Below are 12,034 nucleotides of genomic sequence, written 5' to 3' on the forward strand. Positions count from 1 at the left end.
GAATGACTTATTGGTTGATAATTTGTTTATAAAGTTTCCAGTTAAGCAAATTTATTGGAAAATGGGTTTATTGGAGCCATAAAAAATTATTTTTGAATATGAATGGGTCAAGTCTCCATTCTACATTAACGTTTAAATGTAAATTTAAAATCTACTTTATGTCTTTAAAAAATGGAATCTGAACTCATTCCTTACGAAAACTGAACATTTCTGAAAAAATTGTACGCTTCAACAAACTTGTTTATTTAAATCACTCTGACACAGATCAATGACACGTATAACCGTGAGCTTTGGAGAGAGTTCGAATCATGTTTGAAGCTTCTTCTTTTTTACATACCTTAAAAACATATGTGAAAAATCAATTATTTATCAATAAGTTTTTCAAAAAAATAAAGGAAGCAAATGTGTAAATGATGATATTGAAAATACAGTTCTTGAAAAATATAACTTAATATGAACTTTTAGAACTGAGAAAGGTCTTTTTTTTTAGAGCGGGGAATTGTCCTCTCCTTTTACGCCTCCATTCTTTGAGACCAAGCAAACATTTTAGCCTAGATAAAAATTTGGTTTGGAGGCAACTTAGAGGCATACCAACTTTGAGAGCAGACCAGGGCAAAGGGTCCAGATCAGGTTTTAAAGAATGCCTTCGCGCACACAAAATAAAAATTGTGTATTTTCTGTTTGCTATATAAAACTAAAAAAAAAGTTTGATGATAATACATGACTAAAGGTGAGTTTACAAAATCCCAAACTTATCAATGTTTCTGATTCACATTATGTGGGGCATTATCTATTTTAAATATGGTTCAGAAACCCCAAACATTGTATCCAAGTAATGGTTACTATGAACTTCTCCATTGAATTGACATTCATAGTTCTTTTTCTCATCAAAATTAATGCACCATTCTGCCGTCAATATTTGCAAATTTAATGGATGACATTTACATAAAATGAGTGTAATTTCTATAAATCCCATTCATCAATTAAAGATATAAAGCAAAACTTCAAACAGGAAGTGTTCAGTCGCAAGTGAATTTTGAACACTTTTAAAACTTGTCAACAAACATGGACAGCAAGATAACAGTGTTCTGGTGGTTTGTTTTGTCCAATTGTAAGTATTTCATTGTAAAAATCATTTTCATCATCATTGATTTTTTTAAATTTTTATTTTATATGATTATCATTCAAAGATTATTTCTTATTAGGATTTTAAAGTCAATTGCGCACTTTATATGAATTGAAACCATGCAAATCAGTACTTTGATATATTTCAGTGTTTAATCCCATTCATTGTGCAGGCTACTGTTATTACTACTACAATTATGTATATGGATCATATACCTTAAATTACTGCTACTACTATTACTTCTACTACTACTATAGGTAAGTTACTAAACTTCTATTATAAATATCTGAAAAATATTTTGAAAGATTTGGGTCATCTTGCCTTATAAAGAGCTTTCAGGGTTTTTGTTATCTACAGTGCATGAGACGGCTGATCTTCTACACACAATCATGATGTAGTAGCATATCATGTAATCTTGAACAGTCAGCTTATGATGATTCCGTGCAGTTTCTACTCGTATGTACATTTTTTTTTTCCCATTTACAGCAGTTATTCATCAATAGGAACAATCGTTGGAGCGGTAATTGGCGGAATTGTGGGATTTGTTATACTTGTGACCATTGTGGTTATTGTATGTGTTAAAGCCTGCAAGACAACTAACCACGGACGAGTGATTGTCCATCCCTCACAACCAACAGTTTCCTACGTCCATTCAAGTATTCCAATCCAAGTTTTTTTTTCTTAATTCTTTCTTCATTTCCTTGAGATATGTCAAACATTTTAATAATTTTTACCTTTTGATATATTTTTACCCGGTAAGAAACATGTTAATGACGTATGTTACACTAAATATGTCATGTGAATTTATATATTTTTCAATACTCTGTTTCAGCTCAAAACAGTTATGGGGGACCCAGTGGTTATCACCCAGCACCTAACCCCATCCTTCCTCCTCCTTACCAGGGACCATCGGCGCCCCCGGGGCCACCAGTGTATGATTCTGTGTACCCGCCCAACCAGGGCCCCAAAGGAACAGCTTATCCTGGGCAATCTGTCTGAAGTGATTTCTAAGTGAAGAAAATTGTTTTGATTTAAAATAGACGTTAAAGAATTAAAAATAAACTTTAAAGCGTTGATAATGAAATGATATACGCAAAAGGAGGCCAGGTAGTATGTCATTTAAATCTTTTGATCAAAATTCAATGACATCAGTGTTGAAATTTTATTGACAAGATCTAGACTGTTTACTTGTTGGATATTTAATCTTACGAAACTGCCAAGCATTATACAAAATACCTTTTGGATTTTCATTGTATATTCATGCAAGTGCTTCAGCTGTGAATGGAAAATGCCCGTCATCAAACGTTTCAAACATCAATCTTTGATAGTTTCTGTTTATCAAACTAAAGCATATCTGATCAAGAGATGGATTTACTAAGCATGTTAAATGAATGTGAACAGCCTGCAAAATAAATCAAAAATCAATTTGCCATTGTTTTAACTTTATCTTTCTGATATCAAATTTTCTTCACCAGTTATTTCTGATTTTTTTTTCTGGTCCATCTTTGAAGATTATATGACAGTTATTACATTTCCTATTTTATTTCAAAACTAGGAATTTAAAACGATGCATTCTTCAATTTGTTGAAATGGACGGTGGATATGTAAGCAACAGAAAGAAGACGAACAATTTTTTTTAACTTTGTTGAGGAAAAGAAACTCTCTCTCTCTCTCTCTCTCTCTCTCTCTCTCTCTCTCTCTCTCTCTCTCTTGGTGTATGTGATGTTTCTCGCTTCTTTATTTTCATACAATTTTTGAGCATGGATGCTTCTCTTTGATTTTCCTACATAAAAAGCATCTGAAATTTACATATTGAATGCGTAATTTTGGCAGAAAAAAATATTTTATTTGTGCACATGAGGTATTTACCTTTCTAATTTACATGTATTATGAGAGCTATATTTGTTTTAATTCAGAATTTAAAAACGTCTAACATTAGAAAAGCTTTAAGGTTGATTCAATTACAAATGCTCTGCATTTTTCTGAAAGTGATCCAATATTGGACTTTGTCTTACCTTATTGAAAATGTCAAGAAAAAGTCAGGTCCCAGTAGCTGATAAAATTAAATATTTTTGTCACTTGTATTTTTTCGGTTATTCTGAGTTTTACTGATCCAACATGTGTATTTTGATATCACTGTGATATTTCAATGCATTTTACTCGGAATGTACAACAGGAACCCGATTTTCTGTACCCTGTTAATCATAGTAAAACAGGAATTGAGTATGTTCTCGATCTTGATTTCTACAGAGACTAAAAATATTAAATAGATTTTTACATACATGTTTTAATTCTAAGATTAAGAATATTAAAAAAAAAGTTTTAAAGATTTATTCAAAATAATCGCTTTTCAGCTTGTCTAAGTCGCACCCAATACAGTGAGTAATAAAAATATACCTAGACGTTGAGGATAACGCAGAATATTACAAATATAAAATTATACATGTATTAATATTAATAAAAAGAATATTCAAACATTTTTTTAAATAAAATGTAAGGTAAGATATTAATATATTTCTAAGTGCTTTACACAGATGGACATCATTAAAAATAAAACCAAAGTAAAATGTAACAGCAAAACTTTTTAATTTTCTAGAAAATAAAATTCAAAATAAACTAACAAAGGTCTAGAAAGGGTGACAGAAGCTGACTGGAAATAGGTCCATATTATTTACTTTGAAAACTGACTTTAGGAATGAATTATCAATAAATAATTTTGAAATTCACAGGAAACGATCAGACGAAACGATATATATTGTATTGCTTCATAGCTGGATCTTTATGTTAAAGTGGGAACTATGATTAAATGTTTATCATGATCTTTTTTTGTTTTATGACATGGCATAATCATTAAACATTACAATATATCTTAATTAATGCAGAATATCAATAACCCACCTAAAATCTCGTTTCTTGCTGCAGATTTCTAAATATACGGGAAATTTCTAGAAAAGCAAACCTCGCAAAATAAATTGACTCAATTTTATTTCTATTCCTGAAATATACTTGTGACATCTCAGAATCAACAGTCTACTACCTAATGGCGTCTATAAGTCATTTCGCGATACTAAGTACTGGTGTAAAATTAGGAATCTAAAGCAGTGTTTACACAGTATATATAATTTGTATGCTTCAGATAACAAATTCCATACTCGAACATTGTATACTTTATAATTATAGAGAGAAAAACCCCAATAGTAGTAAATTAATATTAACACCGTAATAAAGTGAGAAGTAGTCTATTGAAAGTTAGCATATTTTATTTGAATCCACAGCATTAAATGTATGACTCTCCTACATTGCCATAAAATTTATATGGCACCTTGGCAACCTGAGCTCTTTGAAAGACTATTTATAAAACTAATTACCTGATAATATACATGGTTAGGTAAAAGATTGACAAAATTATTGGTTGTATCAGTTTATCTACTGGTATTTAAATTCCTTCTGAAGGAGACGTGCAGATATTGTATGGAATACTGATCAATAATTATATTTTGCTTGCTGCGTAATAGTTCTTTTTTTATTATTGACTTCCTTGTAGATTTCTACACTACACGGTGCCATGTATTTAAACGTTTGTCTAAAACTAATTTTACAAGACTGAAAAACATTTCTTCTTTTCCAGTAGACAAGGTCTGTATATGCACAATCCATTTTTTTCAATTTTTCTGATCTTTCATCTTTTTTTTTCAACTTAGCATTTGTAGTTCCTTATTATCACGAATCTTCTAGATTTGTTAAATTTGCATCGTATTTTTGAAGGGTTATAGATACAAAAATTCCTTTAAAAAACATGTACTTTGAGTTTCACAATGTAATTTATTTGCTTGGAGATAAGATGAATAAAAGAAAAGTTACAAATTCTACAGGTGGTTTTCCAGAAAATATCACCGGAAATTATCGATACAGCCATAATTTAATGAACTACCATTCAACCTGCCTCCTTGTGCATTTAAACGAGTTCAATATATATATATATATATATATATATATATATATATATATATATATATATATATATATATATATATATATATATATATATATATATATATATATATATATATATATATATATGTTCTGTGAACTTAGGGGACGTTTATCATTGCCTAATCTAGAGAACATATGATGCATATTAATTCTGCATGATAGTTAAACATATACAGGTTAACTTTAAAATCCTTGTAATTCTTTTGGAAGACCCTAGCCTTATGACTCGACGGCATTATTGTATACAATTGAACTGGAAAAAATACAACAATACTTGTATATAAATTCAACTGTATAGCCGCATATTACAGACAAACTGAATAGTCTTGATTTGATAAACATGGGCACCAGTCGATGGTTTTCCGTTCTGAAATTTCTTCTTCTAATTTGTAAGTACATCATCAACATCTTAATTTCATATTTTTGATTGAAAAGAAAAATTAAGTTTTATCTTACCGTGTACTTTATAAGAAACGTTCATTGTTTCTTCTATAAACTTTTATTTTTATTTTCAGCTTTGAATTCAGTTCAGTGTGGGAGTTACTGCTACTACAGTTATTATCTCGGAACTAAATATAAATACTGTTTCTACTACTACTACTACTACTACTATAACAGGTAACATATAAGCTATTAAAACAATAAAATTAAGGATACACCAAAGGCTTTTTTCAAGATTTTCAACAATTTTGAGATTTTTGGCTAAGAAAAAGAAGTTAATCACTGCTTTATAATGCATGTAAAATTTTTGGTAATTATGAAATGGTTTTCTAATTATTTAACAATAATGAAACATAAACACTACCACATGTGAATGTTCCGTTATTGAAGCTTCTGATTTGATCTGTGACTGCCTGCTCATGAAGGACGCAATAAATTTCTGTGACCACTTGGGGAATTCTTCACTAGCCTCACAGAGGTTATCAGTAATTAAACTACAGGGATCTAGATTTAGAGAAAGAGATCTAACAGATCACTGATGACCATAAAATAGGAGGTGGAGCTTAGCTCTTGCCATTTTGCCGGGAAATCTTTCTGATTCAGATTTTGAACCTATTTTACTTAATTAAAAGCATCTAAATACAGAAAAGAACCTCCCATTCTTGTGAATATGCATAGGAAATGTGGCTAAGTGACAGGTATCCAAAGCTGAATCTCCAAGGTGTCATATATTCCTAGCTTTGGCAGATTTTGTTGTGTAATGGGTTTTTGCCCTCTACTGTAAAGTAAGATCAGACAGTTTGGGGTATTATTTCAAAGGATTCAGCTCCCTTATTTATTGACCAATTTCTCTGAAAATTGGATGGGTTGCTTCTCAAATGTGTGTTCACAAAACCGTATCTCAGATTTTTGATACCTAGCTTAGTTTTGGAATTATTGAGGGAAATGTTAAATTAGGCTAATTAATTGGTAACATTGAAGGGCAAATGGCTGTAACTTTTGAATTAGAAGATTTATCGAAAATCTGAGATACGGTTTTTAAGTTCAATCTTTAATCTACCTTGAGGTAAAATGACCACTTTGAGGGGTTAAATACAAAAAAGTTGATTTATAAAATATTTATGCACTAAAATTTACATTAATATTTAAATAATTTTTAAATAAGTTATTAATTAAAGTTTAAATGAGGATAAATAAATAGTAAATTTAACAAGCTTTCAAATGATATATACTTTTATTATGTTATCTTTGATAATGAAAGAATTACAAGCAAATTAATTTCTGGCATTTGGAAACCTTTGGTGTATCCTTAAAATGTTTTCTGTTTTTTGTGAATACGGAAAATAGCATTGCGACATAGCAGAGAAACTATATAACCCACGTACATGTAAGTGGGTTATGTAATTTTTTTCTGCAATGGTTGAACCCGTTCACATTGTTCCCCATATCAAAGAAATTGCTTTATTATTAATATTCATATCTGTATAAAATGTCTATATTAAGTGGGTGAATGTAAGTAAAATATTGATTATTAGTCCATTACATTGAGAAGTCCACTTAAGAAATCTTTCAAAAATCCGGATCTACGATCGTAAATAGTATACATGTACATGTATATACAGTTTATCGTTTGATTAACGACATTCGGTTTTCATGAAAAATAAAGGAGATAAAATTCATTGGATGTAAATATATAATATTAAATAAATATTTACCAATCTTATGCTCATAATGCAGCTGACAATAAAATAATATATATGTTATTTCTTGAAGTGATAAGAGACAAACCCCTTTCCCATCTCATTTACCGGAGTTTTATGCAAGTAGAAAAAAAACTTAAGAAATGATGTAACTATGAATTTGGATTTTTATACTGTGACAGATATTTACATTTACAGCAGTTACTCTTCAGTTGAAACACTAATCGGAGCTGTAGTTTGTAGTTATGTGCGATTTGTTGTACTGTTATTTAATTCACTGCAGTTCTTCATCAACAGGGATCACTGGAGCATTATTTCATTTACAGCAGTTATTCTTTCAATATGAGCTGCAACTTTGATGTCGGAAATATTTGTTGCAGTATTGTAATTAACTATTTCAATGACGGAAAAAAAAAGAAAGTTTATAAACTTTTGTTGTTCATATTAGAGATTGAAGAACTATTAATTTATAAGCTTTGTTTGAAGCAAAATTACATTATTGTCGTCCTGTAAAATATTGATTTCTTATACATTCCATTGTAAAGAAAGCTTTCTTTTGAAAAAAAAAATGATACTTTATTTTAGTCTAATTGATTATAGAGGATTAAATCACATACATATTTATCATAACAGCACATTTTAACAGCAATATAAAATTTTCAAGAATGCAGCTCATATTGCTTTAAAGTTGAAACAATCATCGGGGCTGTGGTTGGTGATAATATGGAATGTTTATTACTGATATTTTATTTACAACAGCAGCAGTTATTCCTCAGCAGGAACAGTCGTTGGGGCAATAATTGGAGGCATCGTGGGATTTATCTTTCTCCTGTCCATCGTGGTGATTGTGTGTGTTAAAGTCTGCAAAAAGACCAATCATGGCAACGTGATTGTCAGACCAATGGAACCAACCGTGTCTTACATCAATTCAAGTATTCAAATATTTCTTTTTCTGAATTAATGTATGAAAGTCCTACTGACAATGTCTAAACATTAATAAACCTGAAATTTTATATTTGCTAAAGACAAAATTACTTAAAATACAAGTACTTTACAAAATTGGACTTCAAGTTATTTTAATTAGTAAAAACGAAGAAAATGGATTCAGAAAGAATAAGCGAGAAAGCAGACATTAGTGACATGAGAGCAATATTGAATATCAATGATTTTTTTTTTTCATTTTTGAAGATTTTCTTTTAGCTCAAAACACATATGGTGGATACATGGCCTACCAGCCTGCTCCGTACCCTGTATTCCCGCCACCCTATCAAGGACCCCCGGGATCCACGCTTACTTCGCAATCAGTTCCTAGTTATGGTGACCCGCCACCATACAATGAACAGCACACGTCAGCAACCACGGAGCAATTACAGAGGACATCGTAACCAAGTTAACATATATATAAGTATATGTACGAATGACATCGTAACCAAGCTACCTAATTTACAGTATTAGGACAGTGTAGAAAGAAATGTTTGTCAGCAAAATTTTAAAATGAACGCTAGTGCTACACCTGTAGGCTTTATTAACAAAAAATGTATTAGTTAAAATATTTTTTTTAATTGTATGAAATCTTGGGTCATAGGATAAAATCAATTCCCACTTAAACATGTACTTAGGCTTAAAGTATATTGCATTTAAATTTGTGTTGTTCTTTTGTTGCTATATTTTAATTGTAGTTGTTGATGAAAATGAGGAAAAAAAAAGAAATACTGTTAACATTTTTTTAATCTTTTTTTCCAATCTCATGAGTGGATGGAAGTTAATTGTTACATTGTTGAATAATAAAATGTTATGTTCAAGAGACGGTTACCTGTTTTAACTATATTCAGTACGTTAACAATTATATTATCAATGCAAGGTCATCGTCGCAAGCCACGGGTTTTGTGTCCATTCTATATTTGTGGAAATAAAATGGACACAAAACCCGTGGCTTGCGACGATCCCAGATGATGCAAGGTATGAATCATAGCTTTTATGCAGGTTGACCGCAGCGGAATCATCCTTATTTTTTGAAAATACTGATAAGCCGTGGAATTTGTTTTCGTTGTTGTTGACATTGTTTTTTACATAATTTTATTGATTGGTTTAGTAGACAGTAGTTAATTTATAATGATTTTAGTCCTGCAAGGGGAGGGCAATGTACTAAGTACTGCAGAGTGAAGGGGTTTCTAAAGATCCACTTTCTGTATTAATCTACATGCATACATGTAAAAGTGTTTAATGGATATAATTTCTTCAATGTATTCTTATTTAAGCTTCCTTAAAAAAATTAGAAAGTGACATTTTTATATTTCCAACTATACAGAACCCGAAATATTGTTCTCGAAATGAAGATGTTTTAAAAAACAATTCTCTAAGACCCTGAGGGATCCTAGTGTACACGAAGTAAACAAATAAGCTGTTCAAATGTGCTTCCATTATACTACTTATACTTACATGGGTCTTTTCACTTTCATCACTTCAAGGATCTATATATAACTAATCTTAATTGATTTGATTTAATCAAAAGTTATAGTTGTATAACTAGGAATGTTTCTGAGGTCTTGTTGTTTATTTTCTCCTTTTGAGAACAGTGCTGATATGTATATAACCATGTTTATTAGCATCATTAATTGAAGCTTAAATTACAACGTCATTGCCTAAAGGATTACATGGTAATCATAGTGTAAGTTTTCTCACATTCTAAAGAATGAAGCAGATGGCTCAATGGTAATGCTGCAAAGTCACATATTTTCGTGGAGTCAAATTTCGTGGTTTGAGGAGAAACTATGGGTTCGTGGGGATTTTATTTCGTGGATGAGGTATTGATGAGTATAGTTATGTATTTGACATTTTACATTTCGTGGTGGACATAATTCATGGGTCTCTTCATACCTCGATTAGTGATTTCACAATAAGTGTTTGGCCAGTAACCGAAATGTCGCTTGTTCAAGTCCTGCTACAGTCACATGACGGGTGTGTTGTTTGTCCTTGGGCAGGACACCTAACATGTATATCATGCCAAAATGGTTGTTTATACAGTAACTTTAACTCCAGACAGTTACATTGTATTGTTTGTTAGAATTAAAATGGCATGTAGATATTTAAATAAAGATAAATGAAAAATAATTCTAACTTTACACATGTATAGTACTCTTTGTGTAGCGATCTAGTTGGAGCGGATCAAAGATATGTCTCTCTTTAAAAAAAATTTCAGAACTTGATTTCTACGGCATATATATGCAAGAGTCACAATAGTATTAGCTTCTGAATTCTCATAAAATCAATCGATTTTATGTAGAATTTTGCGCATGGACGCTAAATATCTTTATTTGCGTAAACAATGCACCTGAAATTAATCCAGTTGGCAGCCAAGATGCTTTTTATGAGCATGTGAAATTTATCTTAAAATTAGTGATATTTACCAGAGAACTATAGACTGGTAGTATATACTAGGTCCCATTACACCCAGCACAAACAGGAAGTGGTCAAAACGAAAGTAAGCGAATTCAAATATAAACATACGCACAACATTGACTGCTAAACATATTTCATTGAGCCAGGTAAGATATTTGGTAAAACTCACAAGCGTGAGACTGTTTACACCACCACAGACTTAGAAAGAGGGGGCAATATTCATTAAATGCGTTTCTTTTCTAAGTGCATGGCCTCTAAACTGCTAAATACTGTTCATAAAAACTATTACATGATTCGATAATAAGTACAGGTACATGTGGGTTAAAATTAATTAAAATAACTCTTTGTTTGTAAGGGGGACAATAAAAACATTATGTGAAACATTGGTCAGCTATAATTAATACCCTTGCAGCATGTAGAATAGTTTTAATGACTTCTTGAAAGATTTTATACAATCATTAATCAATATTGTGCCAAAAATTTAAATTTCAAAATAAAGAAAAAAAAATACACGCAGTAAAAATTGATTTTACCTTTAAAATACATGTATAGCTAAATAATGGAAAGATGAAAATACTTTATTTTTATATTCAATAAAATTACATGCCATTTAAAATTTCATTGCATTCTTTACAATGAGATTTTCTCTCTGAATGTCACATTGGAGCATTTATCATTGTATAACTTCGTGTGTTTTTAAAAGGCTAGATACGAGAACTATAGGTAATCAAGTGTAATAAGTAAACCTTATCAGTATTAATTGATGCTTTAAGGTGATAAGAATAAATGAAAGGTTCAGATTTTATAGGTAATTTCCCTAAAAATTGTTATGGCAAATTATCGATACGACTTAAAATACATGTATATATGTATTCCATAAGAACCATTTCAGTATTAGGCATGTGCATTATTAGTAATTAATTCAGAATTGACATCAAGCATAAACTAATCCTAATGCAAAATTCAGTCTTTCTATCATCAAAATCCTTAAAATGCATATGTAGGTTTATATGTTTATATTAAATACCTAAGTACATGACTTGTGTACTTAGCTGAGATTGCTATACGACACACATATGTATAAAACAGTTAAAACCCGTTCTTAATAATGCCCTGTAGATCTTTTGAAAGACCTTAGACGACACTGATTGTTGCGTACTATTGGATTGGAACATAACACAACGACATAATTTTATTCAACTGTGTAGTAGCATATCACAGAAGAAATCAAGTCTTGATCAGAGACATGGGCATCGATACCCAAGCCAAACGATTGCTTTCCATTCTGACGTTTCTTTTTTTAATGTGTAAGTATATCATCAAAGTCTTGAATTCATCTTTAAAAAGAAAAAAAAATGTGTTCATATTTTCATGT

General features: G+C 30.7%; 3 protein-coding genes across 8 annotated transcripts in view; all 3 read left to right on the forward strand.

Annotated features, from left to right (window-relative positions):
* The first annotated feature begins 1,039 nt into the window (after nt 1–1,039).
* On the forward strand, nt 1,040–2,551 carry LOC133194526 (uncharacterized). Of its 2 annotated transcripts, none has more exons than XM_061330465.1 (4): nt 1,040–1,111; nt 1,275–1,383; nt 1,613–1,782; nt 1,959–2,551. In XM_061330465.1, exons 1-4 carry the CDS (start codon nt 1,066–1,068, stop codon nt 2,123–2,125), a joined length of 492 nt encoding a protein of 163 aa, XP_061186449.1. In that variant the 5' UTR covers nt 1,040–1,065; the 3' UTR covers nt 2,126–2,551. The 2 variants fall into 2 exon arrangements, with proteins under 2 accessions (XP_061186449.1, XP_061186451.1); XM_061330467.1 differs by having other exon boundaries at nt 1,616–1,782.
* A 2,132-nt stretch (nt 2,552–4,683) lies between these two features.
* LOC133194527 (cysteine and tyrosine-rich protein 1-like) lies at nt 4,684–8,992 on the forward strand. 3 transcript variants are annotated; one of them, XM_061330469.1, is made up of 5 exons: nt 4,684–4,762; nt 5,330–5,508; nt 5,635–5,737; nt 8,020–8,192; nt 8,461–8,992. In XM_061330469.1, exons 2-5 carry the CDS (start codon nt 5,460–5,462, stop codon nt 8,643–8,645), a joined length of 510 nt encoding a protein of 169 aa, XP_061186453.1. In that variant the 5' UTR covers nt 4,684–4,762; nt 5,330–5,459; the 3' UTR covers nt 8,646–8,992. The 3 variants fall into 3 exon arrangements, with proteins under 3 accessions (XP_061186453.1, XP_061186452.1, XP_061186454.1); XM_061330468.1 differs by lacking the exon at nt 4,684–4,762 and having other exon boundaries at nt 5,219–5,508; XM_061330470.1 differs by lacking the exon at nt 4,684–4,762 and having other exon boundaries at nt 5,219–5,508; nt 8,023–8,192.
* Nucleotides 8,993–10,742: 1,750 nt separating this feature from the next.
* Nucleotides 10,743–12,034, forward strand: part of LOC133194528 (uncharacterized) — a 6,886-nt gene continuing 5,594 nt past the window's right edge. For all 3 annotated transcript variants that reach the window (XM_061330471.1, XM_061330472.1, XM_061330473.1), the window contains exons 1-2: nt 10,743–10,805; nt 11,779–11,966. In XM_061330471.1, coding sequence (XP_061186455.1) covers nt 11,906–11,966 — 61 coding nt within the window. In that variant the 5' untranslated portion in view covers nt 10,743–10,805; nt 11,779–11,905. The remainder of the gene's footprint in view (nt 10,806–11,778; nt 11,967–12,034) is intronic.

The sequence above is a fragment of the Saccostrea echinata genome, unplaced genomic scaffold (genome assembly GCF_033153115.1).
Source record: "Saccostrea echinata isolate AGI-Se365-2 ecotype Australia unplaced genomic scaffold, CSIRO_AGI_Sech_v1 ptg000029l, whole genome shotgun sequence".
Taxonomy (NCBI): domain Eukaryota; kingdom Metazoa; phylum Mollusca; class Bivalvia; order Ostreida; family Ostreidae; genus Saccostrea; species Saccostrea echinata.